The 20,151-nt window shown below is 40.2% G+C and overlaps 1 protein-coding gene across 1 annotated transcript in view; it reads left to right on the plus strand.

Moving 5' to 3' along the window:
* The first annotated feature begins 2,477 nt into the window (after nucleotides 1-2,477).
* Balat (Beta-alanine transporter) overlaps nucleotides 2,478-20,151 on the plus strand; it is a 46,560-nt gene continuing 28,886 nt past the window's right edge. The window contains exons 1-2 of the mRNA XM_071595477.1: nucleotides 2,478-3,095; nucleotides 13,899-14,259. Coding sequence (XP_071451578.1) covers nucleotides 2,890-3,095; nucleotides 13,899-14,259 — 567 coding nt within the window. The 5' untranslated portion in view covers nucleotides 2,478-2,889. The remainder of the gene's footprint in view (nucleotides 3,096-13,898; nucleotides 14,260-20,151) is intronic.

Below are 20,151 nucleotides of genomic sequence, written 5' to 3' on the forward strand. Positions count from 1 at the left end.
AAATGCTGTTTGGCTTGCATATTATCTGATATACTCATTCTGATTCATTCATCGTGAGTCCCGAAAGAGTTGAAAGTTTTGGGACTCATTTGTGTCATGGCGACCAGGATTTACCAGTCACACTGCAGCTTAAGTTATCTCGAGGACCGACTGAACTAAATTTGGATAATCTGCATTAGACTTACACTTCTCGCAGAAGACTCTTTCATTAGTTAGTTGTATTCAAAATGCAGCTGGAGTTCTAATTAACTGATAAGTGAATGAGTCTACATGTCGATATGCATTTGTCGAAGGTATGTGTGTGTGTGTGCACTCATGATTATTTATGTATTTAATTGGTCTAATTACACAACATTTGGTAATTCCCCAGATCCATCATTAAACCAGTAAACAGGTGGTGAAATACATTCAAAGCAGGTAAACAAGGCAATGAGTTTGCAACTTCTATTTATTTAAAACTACCATCAATTAACTTTGTCATATTGATATAAAAATAATCAACCATGATAAAGTGTGAACCAGTGGGACTAAATATTTGGCCCCTTTCTATGTCAGGAAATCTACTTTTCTTGTATTCTAATGTCATCACTTTATGGTTTTCAGAGTCACCCTGAGTTTTGCCAAATTTGGTCACAATGCATTTGCTGAATTACAGGAGAAACAATTGAGTAGCAAAGAGTATTTTGAATCCCAAGCTATAAAGGATATTCATGAAGTTGAAGGAAAGAAGAGTCTGGTGAACTTCAGTTTATCAAAATTTGGATTACATTCAATTCAGGTTTACTCCTTGATTATTTGCATGTGAAACCCCCAGTGCATTTTTATGAATACATAGATGGTGATGGGCTTAAGTACCGTAAATATCACTCTACTATGAAACATTGGGAATTGTTCTATTAGGAAAAATTCTAGAAATTTTCTTCAATGATGTCTAAAATTATTTTAGATTATCTTGGAAAAAATTTGTTAAATGTGACGTAATGAGATAAATGTACTTATCCTACATTGAGGTACTCATTCCTTATCTTAAGGTTTCCCTTTGGTCTAAACTTGGATTAAGTAGGTACTTCTCACTCTCAATTTTTTCCATTGAGGTCTTGAATAACAGTAAATTTGATAGCATCAAATTAGTTCTTTCCAAATTAACTTTTAAGTTGTTTATTAGTTGATAAAGTAGTATTGGTGTTGAAATACTAACCGTCTTTCTGTTGGTATCCATTTTTGGAGTTGGTGGGAAGTGCAGTGCCCTAAAAGCATGAGTGCAAATAGCTGTGATTGTGTGAATATCCCCATTTCTTTATGAATCTGTGGATGAAATTTTTTGGAATCAGGTTGATTAGTTTGGAAGTGGCTCTCAACGTATGTTTGTGATTATTTGAATTGGCAAATTAATCATTACTCTTCCAGATCATGCTCTTGTAAATCAGTAAACTCCCATAGTGGCACTAATGGCCTTAGCAGTTGACCTATCCTGCCCTGAGAACAGGGAAGCATTTTTACATTTCAGAGTGCATGCTTATCAAGTTATGTCATAGATGACCATTTTAAAAGACAACGGTCAATCCTAAGGATCGATTGCAGATGAGGCCTGGTCTCTCTGACCTCTTAATGAACATCGTATCTTTGAAATTCGCGCATCACATTAAGTATTATGCACACTACTTTTTCGTGTGATGCCAGTTGGAACAAACAAGGGTCTAACGCATATAAAATCTCAATGTTGTCAATTTATCATGTGTCAACCGACGTATCACTAGGATTTGAATCGAAGACTTTCCATTCACCAAACACTATTCACCTCGTTCCAACTCATTAGTGATTATTAGATCGCATTAATATAGTGTGGAGAATCTAAACAATGTGTATAATTTGATTACCAACCGCAGGATCACGACAATCCGAATGCCTCGGTGCTTCCGTCCCGATTCTCTGATCACTATGTCGGAGAATTGTTGCGATATTAGAGAAGTCAATTGCAAATAATAAGCAGTGCAAAATGAGGTACTATTGAATATTTGAAGTTAAGATGTCGCTTCCGCCCTGGAGGATGGTTTATTTACGACACACTCCATCCGACGATAAGCCTTTAATGGAAAATGGCTACAAAATTAATGATGATGAGTCCCAGGCTCGGTCCGATGCTCGCTCCTGATAATACAATAGAGTTGCCGCAACTGGCTCGCCGGAGTCGAAGGCTAAACCGCTAAGGAAGAGAGGGGGCCTGGGACGAGGGAGAGAGGGCGTGGGTGGACGCAGGAGTGTTTGCCGAGGGGAGAGGTATGGATGGATGATTGGAATGGGGGGGAAGGATTGGGTGCGCTGAGCGAGGGTCCACGGTAGAGAGAGAGGAGGGTGGGGGGGGAGATGAACATGGAGGCAGAGGGGGGATGTTGCATTGTTGGGGTGCATGGGAGGGGGGTCTCCTCCTCCCCCCCTTGGTGGACTTTGGTACGCGAGGGGGAGCGATTTAGAAACTTGCGGGAGCTCACTCCCGGTTAGGGGCCGACGTGGAATCTCGCTCCTCCGCGAAAACCTTCGATCGAATGGGGAAGCTGATGCGATCGCCTAAAGATTGATGGGATGTGCCACATTAACTCAGCAATCCGATACGTGAGTGCCAGCCTCCAGAAAACCATCCGCTGAAAGCGAAGCGAGTACGCGTGTTCTTTTGCAGACCTGATTTTCTGGAGGGAAAGAGTAATTCCGTCCGATTTTCAGCGATAATTCCTTCACTCTACCCGCAAATCCTCGTATAAGCACTCGTGCCGGCTACTGGGGGAGAAAAAAAGTTGTGAAAGGCTTGCATTATCGCTGTGTGAGGAAATCAAATAGTTCAAAACTGGCAGACGCAGGTGTGCCCGGAGGAAGAGGATTCTTCGGCGAGAGGAGATGGACCTGGACGCAATTCTTCCCGACGTGGGAGAGTTCGGTCGGTACCAGAAAGCGTTAATGTGGTTCGTGCTCCTCCCCGGTGTCTTCCCATGTGGGTTCCATGCTTACAACCAACTCTTTATGGCCGCCAAGCCGGATCACTGGTGCCGCGTGCCGGTACTGGAGGCGGCCGAGGTGAAAGGAGAGGCGGCGAAGAGGCTCAGGTATGATGGCCGTTATGGCAGGGTCCATGCGTAAACGTAAACAATGCAAACCAGTGGCGGCTCGCACTGATGTGGCTGCTAGGATGCACGCCTCCCAAACAAGAAAAAGTCTCGTCGCATCCGGGCGATTTATGATAGCGAATAATTCAATGTAACACTCCTTTTGTCCGCCACTTAGCTAGTTTGCTACAACGGCTGCAGCTCAGGAGTCCGTTTACATTTTACAATAATGCTTTCCCACCATTTTATCTTCTTTTCTGGTGGCAATTGGTAAAGGTCATCTATAGTAATTAATATTAACCTGTCGCAAAACTAACTCCCCTGGAGTGATACCATAAGGCCACGCTGTAAGAACCAGGAGATGTTTTCTGAATCGACGTACTAGGACATGATTTCATAGAAACGATACTTAAATGGGAATTTGATTTTTCCAAATTATCTTGATGTACTTATATTAAAGCGAATATTATTATAATGTTGAGGTGTTCTACTAGGTTATTTCTATTTTCTGCGAGCTATTAATAGCTTGTATCAATTTGACATGTATGTTCACATTGGTGCAACCCAATATTATTATTCCGAATTCAAAAATTCACGTCGCGAAAAATCCCGTGAATTTTCACCGGAGAGAATATTTAAAAACGTTGCAACAATAGTACAAGTAGTTGTTGACCGTAAAATTGAAATTGGTAAAACTTGTGTCCCCAGAAATATATTACTTCTGTAACCTTTAAAATTGTACATGACTTTATTACATACGAATGTGGAAATGCCCACATGTACCCTTTTCACTATTTCTTTGCGCTAGCCCTAGGGGTGGGGAGAATCATTGGCTGCTTACATCTGATCTTAAAATTCGCAAGCGAAATGAATGCAACGCGGGAAGTTCCTATCTGCTGTGAGCCTGTAGAAGTGTTTTTACCCCGGTGGATCATTTCGTGACACATTCGCGGGTCGGAGTAAAGTGCCCGGCGGGGCGTATCCTGTCCGCGGGTCGTAGTTTGTCCTCATCTGGCTGATTCAAGTGGATTGAAAACTCTGCTGGAGTGATTTAGAAAGTTCTATTTCTACTTTTACGTGTAAGCAACTATCATATCTTTTTTTTTTCAAGATCAAAATCTCGCAATTAATCTCGATTTAAAATGTATATTATTCCGAAGTGTTGCTTCATTGCTTCAATTGTCTCCGGTCGGTAGTTTAAATCATTTTTATTCTAATAATCATCATTAATTCGTATATTTTTCACCAAGGAAGTATGACTTTCGTCTAAGCGGAAGAATATAACTGTTGCAGTTCGTGCCTTTTTGCATAAGCGAATTATTGAGCGTATGCGTTTCGAGTATTTAGTTGCTCATTATGTACGGAAATGAAAATTTGCAAGGTAAGTAGAACGGCAAATCCAGCAGTATGTTACTGCCACTGCTGCATTGTCTGCGATGGGAAGTGCATGCTTAGGAAAGTTATCCTTCATTTTTTTCGTATCGATGGGATTCCTATTTTAAGCAAAGGTTTAATTTACCATGTGAAATAACTGGAAGCATGATACACGTTCGTAGTATGGAATTGAGCCCAGAATTCCTTAGATGACCAAAATTCGCAAAATAGTTTCCGGTAGAAATTACCTCTAGAATGACCTCAAAATAGGTTAGGTCCTCCGGGAACACCAGCCAACTAACTTATGTTATCGTGTTAATGCAACGCCCAATTTTTTCTTTAAGCCCAAAAATGCTATTGGCCTAGCATTTAAAAAGCATTATTTGAAGCTTAAATAAAACATTTCTTACATATTTCGATATCGTTGAGCTCACTGCGTGTTTCTACGCGCTGTGCAGTCATTTAGATCTATCAGCGTCGTAAGGTCCGCAGGGTGTGGTCACGAATCCTCCTCATCCCCTTGGTAATTGGATCACACCTCATGTAACTGCGGTAACTTCTCACTCATTGCATTCCCTTTCAGAAACCGTCTCTTCTTCACTATCTTCCTTCTCTCTCCTTCTTTCCTCTCCCTTTCCCCTCGCCGACCTTTATCGCCCAGTCCCTCTTCCCGTCTGTGCGGGAGAGTAATCACCGTTGAATTTTATGCACCACAAGCTTCATCCAACATGAATGTATACATTTCACCATAATGTTAATTTGTCCATCTGAATCTGAAAGTCAATCCCCCTATTAGTCAAAATTGTCAGCATCAGAAATAAATGTGAATTTACCTTTGGCATGGAAACAGTTCAATCTAGCGCGCCAGTTCATGATACAGTCACTATTCTATTCGCCATGGTCGATTTGCTCCTAGGCCGATATTACCCGTGTCTCGTTCTGAAAGTGAGAAAATACATTTCGAGTTACGAGTATTTCATTTAGGGCTATGGACAAATTAATATCCATTGTTTGTGGTGGGTATTTCAACAGGCCAAAGTTTGAGTCGCGATTTGCGGTCAAGAACCAATTCAATTTGCCAAAATATGCACCCAAGGTGGCCGAGATTTTTTTCTATTTCCCATTGAGAGCGTCAAAAAACATTTATTCTGACTTCACTACTTTAATTGTTTCCTTAGTGTTTATTGTACTGATGGAATGCCGAAAGAACAATTGCAGGCTGTGCGCGATATTCTGTTTTGTGCGAATTAGATGGGATTGGGGTTTTATTTTTACATTTTGTCCGTCAATCTGGAAAACTAAGGGAATTATTCTCTCCGTGAAAGATAAGGGAAGTTGGTGTGTGCTCTGGAAAAATCAGTTTTTGTTACAAATTGCACAGGAAAGTTTCCCGTCTGTATCTTTGAAATGCGTTCGAGAGACTATTAATTCCCGCCCAGGTACACGTACCTTTGCCCTTCTTCGGAGCCGTTGCCCTCCTTTGATCTCCATTTGGAGAAAATACATAGAGATTGCACAAATTGAGGCACACGTCCTTTCTCTACGTTAAAATAAGGGCATTTGGTTCTGTGAATGACTTGAATTTTGCGTTTTAATGGTTTCATTTTGTTAATTGTTATTGAGTTGTCCTGACATTTTTTTTATTTTTGTCAGTACTTACAGTTTGAGGAAATGTTTCATTCCGTTCCTCGGAAATTTATAAATATGAATGTCGAATACGGTATTTTATTTCTTGACCGAAACTCTTAACGCTCCTTCGGTTAGTACTTGTTCGATTCTAAATTAGATAAACGGATTTTTCCTGTTTTCATGCATTATACCCGTGAAATGTTGATTAATAAGCATATACGGCTCTTGCGACAGCTGGGAAGAGGGTATAACGTAACTACAAATTATTTTATCGATCCAATTTGAGCAATAAGCACTCCTAACGATGCATATAATTTTGTTTTGCCAGTTCTCAACCTCAAGAGGTTATAAGGATTAAGCAAAATCATTTAAGGCGTGATCAAAACTTTACTTATGACTCTATTTACCTTAGATATTATTTGCCACGTTCATGGGGGTTTTCATTTAAAGGTTAAAATATATTTGAACTACCAATTTCTCATTTTGAATGGTTCATAAGTTTCTTTGATTTTTCACTTTCATGCTGTTCATTAAATTTCCGGTATTGCACCCTGGGTTTAATGTTTTTTTTGCAGATGAACTGTTCATGATATGAATTTTTCCCAGTATCATTGAGAATGAATTTGTAATAAGCAGTCAAAATGAACAGAGCACATTGTTGACTTTGTCAATATTTTATTATGGTAGTTATAATGTTTCCGTTTAAATTAAAGTCAAAATCTTCATATCAAAATGACATACTATAGGTGATGAATGCGAGAATATCACGGTGTGGATTTGCTTAGAATGTGATCCCCGGTTGTCTCTGCATTATTATATTCTCGCACGTGGGTGGGTGGCCACGTCAAAGTTGCTGTCGCGTTATACCCCGTAGTTTCTTTAAATTAAATGTATAAATCATGGCAATGAGTAAATTTAAAAGCAACCATTAGAGGCTCAAAGGATTTCACTCTTAATAACACTTGTTGTGGTCACTGCTGACCGTTACGAAAAATCGTGCTCACCCTTTCTCCCACACCCTGCAAAACTGGTTTAATTTGTAAGATAATGTTTCCACTTCATTAAATTGAGTAATTTCGCCAAATGGTTTTTTTTTATTTTAAAGATAATATTATTGTGAGGGGTCATTCGTTGGTTTTATTCGTAAATATTACACCCGCCAAACAATATCCAATCATCCGGTCATAGGTGTTGCGATATAAATTCCGCGAATGGCACAGGATATGAATTTATATTCTCAATGAACTGCATTCTCCGAGACTTCCACGTTTTTCATTCCTTTATTGTCATGTTTATATCGCAAATTTTCATTGTATTTTTATTGGCTGTACTACCATTTCATGTGGAAGACATGTTTTATAAGCTTGAGAAAGAAAATACTCGGCTAATTGACTGATAAGATCCGTATTCCGACAAATACGTCATCATTAGTTAATTTTTGGAAACATGGTTCAACATGGAACAATTTTTATGGTGGAATTGAGCATATTTTTATATCGTGTAGTTGGAAATGGACGGGCAGACGTGTATTTTTTCGTCATAAATATGACTGTATTACAGAGAATTATATGTGGCCGCACTTTGGGTTTATATTATTTGTATAATTTTTTTCCGTTTCGTATCCTAAACACTGAACCTTTTTAGAATAAGTGAAAATGAGAGCATGCTCATCGTTTGGTTACACTTTGTTAGATTAAAGGAAGGAGTTACCTCCGTGCGCTTAAATTAAAACCTTATGCTTCTCGTTCAGCACACGTCTCAAAAATGAAAACCCAGTGTAAACTTCGTTTGAGTGTTTCGAGATGGCAAGTTTATTTGTTCTGAATGTGCTTGAATGCAAGTAAAACTTCTGAATACGTTTCAACATTGCAATTTTATTAATTCCAGGGAATTTAGACTCACAATTGTGCTTCAAATCACTGCTTATCTCATCTAATTAAGAAACAGTTGGAAAGCCATATTTTTTAAATTTCAATGCACTTATCATTTGAACATTTAGTCATCGATCCCATTCCGAGAATAGTTGCTCACTTCAAATGAGCTGTCTACAACTACTATACCACAAGCCACTGCGGCTACGTTTAGCTGGGGTTTTTATTAGGCAATAGTCTTTTAATTAATGAATAAGTCGAATGGGAGGTAATTCGTGTAATGGCTTTAGTTCTCTTTCCTATTTTTTTTGCTGTACTAGTGTTTTACCATAAGCGCCCGTTCCCACCGCTACGATGTGTGATGCATAATTTGCAGGATATGGAACACGTGAATGACGATTAGGCAGGCTGTCCACCAATCTGAGAAACTGACGCTTTGGCGGGTGCCCTGGAAGAATGGGAATTTCAGGCATTTTACTGGCCAAAGTTTTCCACCTCTCATTTCGAGATTAATAAAGAAAAGATTTGTTACAATTTTTCTCTAGATAAGTTAAGTAGTACGACTGGGTTTCGATGAATTGCATTATCTTCAGGTGAAGATGATGTAATACATCGTAACCCCATCGTACTGTTAAACTTATCTGGTGGAAAATTGTTACCATCTTTCATTTATCAAATTCGAATTCCACCACATTACGCCTGAAACTAATCAATTTAGACGTTAGTTCGAGAGGCGCTAGTGATTCGCACCTTGGTGTATCTGTTCGCCTTCGAAGCTCTTGCCGTAATTGGTTCCTCCCGATTGGAGATACTGTATTAAGATTGAATTAACTGATTGATAGTAGTTCACTGTTCACGTGAAAAGAAGGCCAGACATATTTTGATCTTTGAATTTTTTTATTTTGCGTTCCAACAGTTTCATTTTATATTCGTTTTCACTGCAGTGCCCGTCCATTTGTGATATGTGTGACTTAAAATTATAGGAAATGTATAATTTTGTTCCTATACCGTTTAGAAATGAATTTATTTCACCTTATGAGTGGTTTTCAGACTTACCCGTTGTTCGATGTGAATGCTAAATGTTTCTAATGCGACTGAATTGATACTGCCCTCGCCACTTGTGTCGTTCTTGTTCAGATATACAATTTTATTGAAATAATAACTTACTCTTTTTTTTAATATAGGTTTCATTTATTGGAGCTCAACGTCAAAATACGGCAACAAACCGTTCTTTGTCATTTCCGACCCCAGCAATCAGTAATTAATACCTCATAACTAATATGCCTCAAAACTTTAAAGACTTAATCGTGGGTACGAAACGACCTGCTAATCTGAATATTCTCTGAAAAATTGGAGAGAAACGACTTGGTCCCTGGAGGGTCCTTTGCCTGATGTTCCATCGGGTAAAGAAACTTGTGGAATGCTCTCCTAGTGACAGAGAGGATCGGAATAAAACTGAAACTTTTCCATTACCAGGATTCGAGCCCCGGTCTTCAGCTATTTGATCCAGCGTAATTACCACCGCACTTGTTCTGTTTTTTCCGACTTTCAATTAAATAGAAAGAGAATTAGAGTGTTTATGAAAGGTAGGCTAATAGCGCAACTCATGGATAATATTGAAAATAAAAAGTGGTATTAATAGGATACTACAATACCATAGTAAATTAGACAATCCCTTGTTACCTTTTTATATCAACGGCAAAATGATGATGTGAGCGCAAAAATAAATCTAGTCTAGCTAGATATTACGATTCTCTTCAGGCCTGAGTGTCTGGATACATTGGTTTGGCAAGTAAAATGTATTTTCAGGTAGAGGATTGGCTTCGTGTACGATTTACGGACTTAGGAAAGTTTTCACACTAATATGATCTCATTAATTTACGCTTGCATTCATTTACTTGCGTGAGTTGTTACGCATTGCTCGTCTCATATCTCAATTTTCACAAGTTCATTCCAGTTATCTTGTTCCTTGTTCATAAGCTCCTTTGGCATCTAATTGAAGCCTCTGTCGTGTCATTTTGTCTAATGTATTGCACTTTGCGTAATGCCGAAAAATTTTATTTTCGAATCCTGTAGGGTTTTGTGTTTCAATAAATTGATTCTAATGTATTCAATTTATGGTACAATATGGCCATGGCTCTCAATTCACTTTTGAGGTTTTGTTCATCTAGGATTAATATTTTAGATTAATATTGACCATGGCGTGCAAGGTTTCTTGACCATCTTTTGCTTTATTTCCTTTTGGCACAAATGCATATTGGTAATACTCGTAAAAAATTGCACGATTTTTTTCGATCATTCTTAATAAGACGAGTAAATAATGTGCATTTGATGAACATTTTTAAAATGAGATGGTCGTTAAATTCAATATCTTCTAAATCCTAGCAGTTTTCCTCATGGAATAGCTCGCACACGTCTCCGAATAACGATTCTCCTGACAATTTCTAACAATCTGTTTGTGGGAGAAGCATCGGCGAAAGATTTTTATTCCAATGTGACATCATTATAAATCAGATTACTATCTGTGGAGCAATGATTTACGATATCGCCCCCCTGAAGAAAGGTTGAAGTCGCTCATTAGCCAGTCAGAAGGTTTTCATAGAGGAAAAATCCCCTTGGAACGTACATGATGTTAGCTTGAGGAAGAAATAACTATTTATAGATAGTTGGATCCCATTATACCTTCATGATATTGCGCATGCCGTGCGTCAGTCACCTTAGTTGTTATGATGAGTATTCTTCATTTTGATCTGCAGGCGATAGCCAAAGGTGACATTATACCTTTTCTCCTCGTAGGGGATATCATGTTGGTATTTCACGAACCAAAATATTAATGTTAAATTATCCAATTGCATCAAGTTAATTCGGAGAAATGGCTCTCGTGTAACCAGCGGTCATCTCAAAGGTGATCAGAAGTCGTATCATGAGATGGCTGTGCGCGACATAGGCTATCCACAGCCACCATCTCTCCAAGTGACCTTTTTATTGTCCGGGAAACTTAATATGCATTGTGTGTCAAGGTTTTTGCGACAACGAATGAAAAACGTTTTTTTTACGAGCCATTCCATAAATTGACCGCATAGTGTTAATAATGCTGTTGACGTTGCTCCAGAGTTAACAGTTGGCGCCTTCCAGCCGGAGTCAATTTAGATCGTTTCATTAAAAAATATCAAGCATCTCACCACACCAAAATTTCATTTATGCAGCAAATGTCATTTGTGAGAGAGGGTACGGAGTTGTTTGCTCTAGCGAGGACGACACATATTCGGGCCTTTCTGTCACTGAAAGAATTATTCTGCGCATTTTAAAACTTTGAACCATGAAGGTGGACAAGTAAGATATTTCTTTTTTTGTTGAGATTACGAATGTCTTTCGGTCAGTGACCCGCGTTTAGATTTCCTACGTCAGATATTCGGCTACGAAAATTTGCGATTGTACTAGTTTTCAGGGTAGTATGACAGGTCCTTGGTGGTTGTGATAAGAAGAGAACTTCAAACGCAATACGTACCGGATGGAACGCTAAACTGTGGCCACCACGATGCCTTTCTCCGAGAGTAGGCTAATGCCGACACACCGCGTGTCTCTCCGTCTTTAGTCTTCTCTCAATTATAACGTAACCCTTATATTATATCATAAATGGAGAAACTTGACTAAGCAATCGCGTACCTACCGGTACAGCTTACTCTTCATTTATCTTTGTCGAAAGTTTCATTCAGTTACAAGAAAGTTATGGAAGTCAGAATGGTTTTGCACTGAATCAAAATGATAGCTCCTCGTAGGTTCCTCTGTTACTTGTAGACGATTGTAATCAAAACATCTATGATATCAGATTTAATCAAAGTGGAATTTCATTTTCTTGAGTGTGAATGCTTCTTAAATCGTAGGGTCGTCGAAAGGTACCAGTACGTAAAAATTGGTCGAATAATACTTCTGCTCATCTGCTGAGTTAACGGACTAATGGCCGCACCATTTTAGTTAATGGTCATTAAACGGGATATTTTTTTCATCAAATACGTAGATGGTATGATTTTTAACGCTCACTGACTGAAATTCCGCTTGGTGAGTTGGAGGGTGTTATGTACGGACATTTACTATTAGAAAGGTCGTTTTCTACCGCATAATCAGGACACGGCGTGCAATGCTACTCCAAGAAGAATGACCCCTGACATGAATAACTGTTGAACGTAGAAATATAGGCTCGGCATTTTTCTGATTTTTCCAGGCCATTATTTGTGTATATGCGCTTCCGTAATAACTGTGCATGGTATGTATGAAATCTATCTAAGGTGGAATTGCTAGGGACCACTTGATAACTCTGAGATGTATAGCTTATCTATTTGAGAAAAGTAATGCGGTGTGGGCGAAATTTGAACGCATATCGATCGAATTTAACGTACTCGTCCGTTGTGCAGGCTTTCGCGGTGCATTGCTGCCAAAGGCCTGGCTCTCCCAGCATATCCGTGCGATGAAAGGTTCCGGTTTCGTAGTCGGGGCCTTCAAGTCAAAATCATATTTTATTTAAAATTCAATTCAATGATGTTTTGAACTGCAAGCAACGATGTACTTTAAACGGCTAACATCTTGAACTAGAATGTCATTAAACATAATTTATTTACAATTTATGATTTTATTTCCTCCTTCCACAGGTTAAAATGCAACTTATTTATCATATTAAGGAGGCCACGTAAAGTGCTGAATGAACACAGAACGCGTCCGCGTTTTCATTTTCAAGAGGGGCCTTTTCGAGAATAACTTAATTACATTTTATTTCGATTCCGATACATTCAGTGTTGGCAATTTTCCGAAAAATGTGGACTCCACTTATGATGGGCTTCACTGTATCAATGTCGACAATGTGTTAGCGTAGCTGGTGATTCGTTATGGTACCACTCGATTGGTGCCTCTGGATACCACCATTGTCATCCAATCAATCTGGTTTCCTGAGTATTAGACCTCCCAGGAAAATCGCAGGCAGCATAGGGTAAGGAACTGGTCCCTATGATTGCACTGAGTTCACACACCGTAGGTGATAATACGAGGTGAACTCCCTCTCCATGCGAAACCCCTTCAACCAGTTATTTTTAGCCGAGAATCAAAATAAGTATATCCTTCTCTTTTGTGAAATGAAAACATGATTTTAGAGATTAGCGATCGCACTTAAACGCAACATTTTTATTGCCAATAAATGTACGCTTTTGTGTAAAATATCTGCAATTTCTCATCACTGAATTAAACAAGGAATAAATAATTTTCTCCACGATGCACCCCATGCTATAATTCCTTCTATCTGAATATTGAGACCTGATTTAGGGGATTTCATGTGGAAATTATATAATAAAAAAATGTACCCATGCAACACATGGTAATCCCTTTTATGTATAATGTTTATGGGTAGCGGTAGTCCAGGGGGTAGAGCGTTGGACTACTGACCGGAGGGCCCGGGTTCGATTCCCGGGAAAGCCACCGGGCACCTGTAGCTCTACCCAAGCGATGTGATTTTTCGGGTGCCAGATCTTCCTGGGAAACCGTAACCGGCACAGGGAAAGGAACTGGCCCTCCTACCCTTATGTGTGAATTTCACACGCCGTCGGGCTAAGTACTGGTTGAACTCATCACCGACCAAACCGATCTTCGGGTTGATTACTGTGTTTATGGTTTTTTTATACAATGTTTATTCACCGCCGATCTCTATGATATCCATCTACTTATACTGTCATTTATCAAACCGGCCATCAGATTAAGATAAGGTCTCGGGTGTAACTTGATGGAAATCTTTCATGCCTCGAAAGTTTGGAGAACTAAAGCTAATATTTACGCATTGCTCACTATAGACTGGGTTATGAATTTACCTGTGCCAGAACGATTTGAACGTATGATACCAGGCCTTGGTTTGACCTTTGGTATTTCCCCATTCGATTCCCCGACTTAGCATCCCCATGGAGTGGCGGGATGGCGCCCTCCGCTACAGCCAGTGTCGAATGTTCGACCGTAACTACACGGCCCTCCTGGAGAGGACTTCGTCCACGGGTTCGCTGCCGCCTTCCTCGGACGTGGCCAGCCTCGGAAGCACCACCGACTTCGCCAGCAGTACCGTCCAGTGGTCCAGCGACGACTTAGGGGGCGAGGGTAGCGACGGAGGGACGACGACCACAGAAGACACCACCACAACGTGGTATCCCTCGTCCCCTGCGTCGCCGTCGCAAATCTCAGGAGAGGCTTTGGCCACCTCACCCTGCAGGCATGGCTGGGCGTTCGACAACTCCGAGTACTCGAGCACCGTGGTCATCGAGGTGAGATAACCTTCCTCCCCTCCTTTCTTCTGCAACGATTCCTTCCGTGCACAACTGGTGTTAATTCCTCAATTGCCTGCGAGGTTGGGCAGGGAAGTTGAACCACATTTCCAGGAGGAATCCATGGAGAGTTGTCGCTTGCTCCATAGAAACAAATGGAGACTCCATTTTCATATGGAATTCCATAGAAAATCTTAGAATATTTGGAAAAACTTCTCACGGTTTTCCGACTGAAAAATTTATTTTTTCCCTTCCGGGTTGTGTTCCCTTTTCGGTCTTAGGCACTGCTCCGTGATGAAAAAAATGTCCTTAAATGGGCACGGAGCACCCATTAAAATACATCCTTGTCAAGCAGTTCGCATCTTTTGGACTCCCAACTTCCCTTGGGACGCATTGCAAATGCTAATTGAGAAAAAATTGAGGACTTTGGAACATCTCTGGATAATTATCCTAAGAAAGAAATCTTAATTTGAAAAAAAACTTTTTGACCATGCATGAATCGAATTTTTAAGTACTTTTTATAGATTAAAGAATCATTTTCGTGAAGATTTCTATTTATGAGATTGGAATTATCACAGCATGATTAAACATATCTGAATTGGTATTCACCATTGAATTGCCTGCCGTGTACATCAAATGCTAGATTCTAGTACACTTGCATTTAAAAATATACATTCTTTTCCACTTTTAACTATTTATAGGCGGAAACAACACTAAAATGTTTTCTCTTACAAGTCTCCCTCGTTAAAAAAATAGAATGGCTTCATGCAATTGCATCATGTTTCTCTCACTAGATTTTAATGATGCCGATGATGTAGAATCCCGCGGTTGACGTTGCTTCAGATTGAATACATCATGTGGTTCGGAAGTGAGGAATTTAATCGGAACTAGGAGAGATATTGAAAAGTGCTATTTTTCTTTGGTGATATGTTTTACGAAATGATTTAAGAACCTTAATTGAGGGTTATTCCATAAGTGTTAGTCTTGAAATTCACCTGAAATATAAAAGCTGTGAACCATGTTATATTTTTATAAGTGGATTTGCTATTATGTGTGCTATCGTTCCCACTCTTCTTCATTGAACACGAAGGCCGTTTCCACTTTGGTACTTTTGCCACTGACGTATCACCGCTTCTCTTTTTAAAACTCAAATGTTCAAAAGTGTTTAGTTTGAATTTCATCACGTTTTCTCTAGTAATTGGTTTGGAATGTCCTTCAAATCCGGGCTTCCATGAAGCGAGGCACACGTGTTCGTGAATCGTTTCAATTATGGGGACGCATTTGCTCAACGGGGAGCCGTAGGACCCAATTCCCTCCCTTAGGCTTCTCCAATCCCACTCCCGAGAGTCGAAATTTACCGAAATGACCTTCGTTCCTGGGATATATAGAGGTGCCGGCCTCTCTCTTGGTGGACTTATCTCTCCGAGGGAGCGCGATTGATTCGACAGAATATTCTCGACCATTTCGGGCCGACGCAGTGAAAAAGGAAGTGACGACATAGCATCCTTTCGTGAGGAATGAATGATAACTTGAATTTCAGGCAAGCCATCAACCGGGGACGACTCATCGAACTGACCCACATGTCATGAGAACCGCCCGTCAGAGAGGACGCTAAGTTCTGGACCCCCTGGCGCCTTTAAATGAGGCGTTGGTTAATACCGAGCTCCGATTTGTTTCCACCCCTTCCCCTCCGATTAATTCATCTTGTCTTCAAAACTGCTTGCCTATGGCAGCAACAATGCGTATCCTATGAAAGGGATTTGGATAAGGGCTGTTTGCATGGGCACCATGGCAGTGAACTCACTAAGGATAACATTGAATTAAGGTCCCTAACCTTTAGGTAATATAGAAAAGTCGAAGCGTAGTGCTTACCTCCTACAAAGATGAGAGACTCTCTCTGGCCTTAACGCTTCTCTTTTTGATATACTTTTTTCCCCTTCGTAAATACTAACGGAGTAATAAGATTTCTTACGTAATTAAAATTGAGTTTGATAGTTTATTCTTCCTTCAGCAGGGTCGAATATTCTATCTGTGTTAGATTTTAAAAGTTTCTTCTATATTAATTAATGTGTTGGAATCGTTCTAATATTTTTTCAACTCATTTGAAGGTGCAGTTAGCTATGTTTAATTTCCCGTCTGTTGTAATTTTGTACCAATCGTAGGGACAGATAATTCGATCAATTTCGCAGTACTTAACTCGGCTTATTACTTGAATTAATAGCTTGTTGCCGGTCTCATTTTTGGGCCATGTCCAATTTGAATTTTTTGGTCGATTTTTCCGTCATTTTTTTCCAATCATTTTCAATTTATAATGAAGCGATTGCACTCACGTTTCTCAATGCATTTCGTTCCTGTTTTAAACATCGTTCATTCGTGAACTTCGTTCCGTAAATGAGATATTTTTACTTTACAGAAATTATCCGCCGGTAAAATGATTTTTGCTAAGTGAAATGTTTGGATCGATGTGAATATCAGCGATGTGAATCCATCAGATTTACATTTGCGGCATTTCCCGCAGATTCTTTAAATTTATGTCGATAGCAGGCCATTTATTGAAAATTGTTCGAAGGACATTGGATGAAGAGGAAAATGTTATTTGTGCGAGAAGCAGGCGTGTTGTGACTCATAAAGTAATGAATTGGAGGTAGGTAATATAATTAAGAGCAATTTTACCCTATTTTAATGCTCCAAATAATGTACGGAGTGAAGTAAATCTAGAACACATTTTCAAGTATGACCCGGTCGTACTTTTAAGTCCTGGAATAATATATATTTCAAGCAAGAGACTTTTTAATGGCCCGGGAAGAACTCTCGCAGCTTGACCGAGGGGACGAGTAATCTCCTTAAGATGTTGAAACGTAATCGATAAGCATACCCCTCCCGAGCCCTTGCCCTCCCCGTTGAGATTATTGCTCAATCACGATCAAGTGGTTGCCTTGGAGTTTTCTCTTTGGGATCTCCTTCCCTACGTGATTCCCCTTCGGCCTGTGACACGGGAGCAATGATATATCGATATGCTCATTTACAAAATATATCGAGAGGCATTAACCATCCATGCACGAATTTAGCTATTCCCATCGTGATACTTTAACCAAACGCCATCACAAAAATAAAATACATTCAATATATACAAATAAAATATTAATAATCCAAACACCGGTTGGTCATAGATAAACCCACCGACTGAATAAGGGCTCATTTAAAAATAATGTTTGCCCATTTATTCGTTTGTATCGAAATTCTTTTGCATTTAGTATTCAGAGAAAAATGAAATAATTCTCTATTCCCAATTTATAAGTGCGTCCTCTATTCCTATAGGCCGTCTTTTTTAACGTGCGGTTATATGGACCATATTATTGTCATATATGGAAGTAAAGTATGATTGAAATATCAGGTACATCCAATAAATTTATTTTGTTATTTCATATGATACATTAATACATCGTTTTCCTATCATCTTTGCAAGCCAAGAAATATATCGCCCCGAGGCAGGATCACGAATCTTTCTATTTGCGCGTCAATTTTATCAGCGACCTTAGCGCGGCACAGTTCACGATCATGGATTTTGTAAGCCAGCTCCCATCGATTCGTGTTAGCTCCAGGAATCGCGTTATCGCCCGGGTTTCTTGGCGTAAAATTTAAGAAACATTGACATCTCTCTCGTCTAAATCCATCGCCTTAATGACGGTGACGGGCGCAAGTGAGCAAAATGCTCAGGTCCCCGATGCCTTCGGAAGCCAATACACCCTCGGGCCGCGGCTCAGGTGAGACGGCGGCGGCGGGGGCATTGCGATATCTCGGGAAGGGCTTCGCCCCCAACCTCATCCCTAAGAAGTCCACGTCCTCATCGGGGGAATTATTGGCCGCGATCGAAGGAAATTGGGAAAGTGTTGGGGACGTGGGAGAGGAGGAGGAAGAGTCCGTCTGTCCGTGGGGCTCTCCCACGGGAGTGGCCGTCATCGACGAGGCGGCCCCTAGGAGGATGCCGTCAATCAATCGAACGGCCCAATCGGTTGTCACCGCGACGGACGGAGACGGGCGCGTCCTATTTACGAGCGGGGAAAGGGGTGCATAGGGTTGACGGTGAGGGGGGGGGGACAACAGGAAGGCACGGTGCGTGGACAAAGTCGGAAGGTGCACTGTGAAATAAAAGAGTATGTTGCAACCCAGTTTCCGAAAACGTATGGCACTTTTGGAGCACAAGGGTCCGTGCAAGACAGACCAAGGCCTGTTAGCCTGTTAAACCAAGCCTGTTAAACCAAGCCTGTCAGCTCCAAGGGTTGCAGCACCCCGGGAGAGACGAATGCCGTTCAAATACCAGGGCTTCTCCACCTCCCTGGCAATTTTGTTTTGACCAGTCGACTCAATGAGCAAAGACAATCGTAGTTAAAACTCTCCTCTTCCAATTACTTGCTCATTTACTTTGGGCCCCCTTCAAATTTTGGCCCATTGCACGTCTCTTTGATTCTCTGTGTTCCTTTCAAAATGTTAAAAATGAAGATATTTAGTGTGCATAGGCCGCATATTTTATTTTAAATTCTTCGTGACTGAATAAGCCATGATCCGAAATATGTCCTGTCAAACCAAGTCCTTTGATTATCTAGTATTTTAAACTTGACCATAGCCTTCATAATTGGTGCGTGTCGCGACTTATACTTCAGCGATACGTGAATAAAATTGGAAGGAGTTGTTCCGTGGGGTTCGTAATTTTTTTTGTGTACTGTATCGTAACGTACCGTTTATCACATAGTCATTGTCCCAAAACACTCGTAACGGAAGTCCTTGAGGGAGGTATGTTTTTTGACTTCGTTTGCTTGATAAGGACAAATACGCAACCGAGGCAAAACAGGAAATGGGAAGGTAGTAAACGTGGACAGAAAATTATCGTTGGCTAATGGTGTCACAATAAGCCAAGCATTTTCATACAGGGTCTACATATAGGATAGAGAAGGGTGGTGGACTTAACAATCTTATTAATTAGGCATTTTGAAGCGCGTATTGGGTTGAGTAACGGGAAGAAGGTAAAACTAATAAAGAAAAAGAAGGTATAAGGCGAACTTGTGGACGATAAAAATATTTCCCCAAGGGTGAAAGAGCAGAAAGTGACGAGGAAGGCCGTGAGGACGGAGGCAATGTTATGGACTACCTAATATCATCTCTCGTTTTAATAGACATCCATAGATTAATTACTGAGGTAAAGAAGGAAGGAAGGTTGATTTCTGTTGCTAAACGCGACAAAAAAGTGGTCCTATTATAGCGTCGTGTTTGTTAAAAATCTCGTTAGTAATTTGAGAGAAGTTTTACGACATTTTTAATCCGATAAGAAGTTATTTTTATAGTTGTGTATCTTTCCATTTCCTCTGATCTTCCCTAATTAACGGAGGTTTTACATTTCTCCATCGTAAGGCCAAGTTACGTGCAGCCACAAATTTTAATATCAATGATGGTCGACTTCAAATCTCGTAATGCTTAATTCCCTCGGCTTTCGTCGCTGTGATGCACGAGGGTGTGGTTAAAGGCCTCGGCTCGCCGGAAATTCACAGAGAGATTCTCATCGCTAGCTCCGGAAATGAAACGTTTCTTTGAAGTCAAAGGATGTACCCACGTCGTCTGGTATTTTTTTTCTTTCTCTAGCCGGGAAGATTTGTGTTTAACTGATTTGAGAAAGATTCTCTCTACTCACGATTATGAGTCTGAGGATAAATTATTTTCGTCTTCACGCAAAATAGTAGATATGCGAGTAATACTTGTGGGAAATCGAAGGAGGGATAAAAATATCGCGGGTTGAATTTTCCTTATTCTGCTGGAAATGATTTATTTCCGAAAGACACTGAAAAGTAGATTAAGATACCTGATATTGCTCAGGGATTTTTATGTGCGACAAATTAGCTT

The sequence above is a fragment of the Hetaerina americana genome, unplaced genomic scaffold (genome assembly GCF_022747635.1).
Source record: "Hetaerina americana unplaced genomic scaffold, ioHetAmer1.1.p SCAF_7, whole genome shotgun sequence".
Lineage (NCBI taxonomy): Eukaryota > Metazoa > Arthropoda > Insecta > Odonata > Calopterygidae > Hetaerina > Hetaerina americana.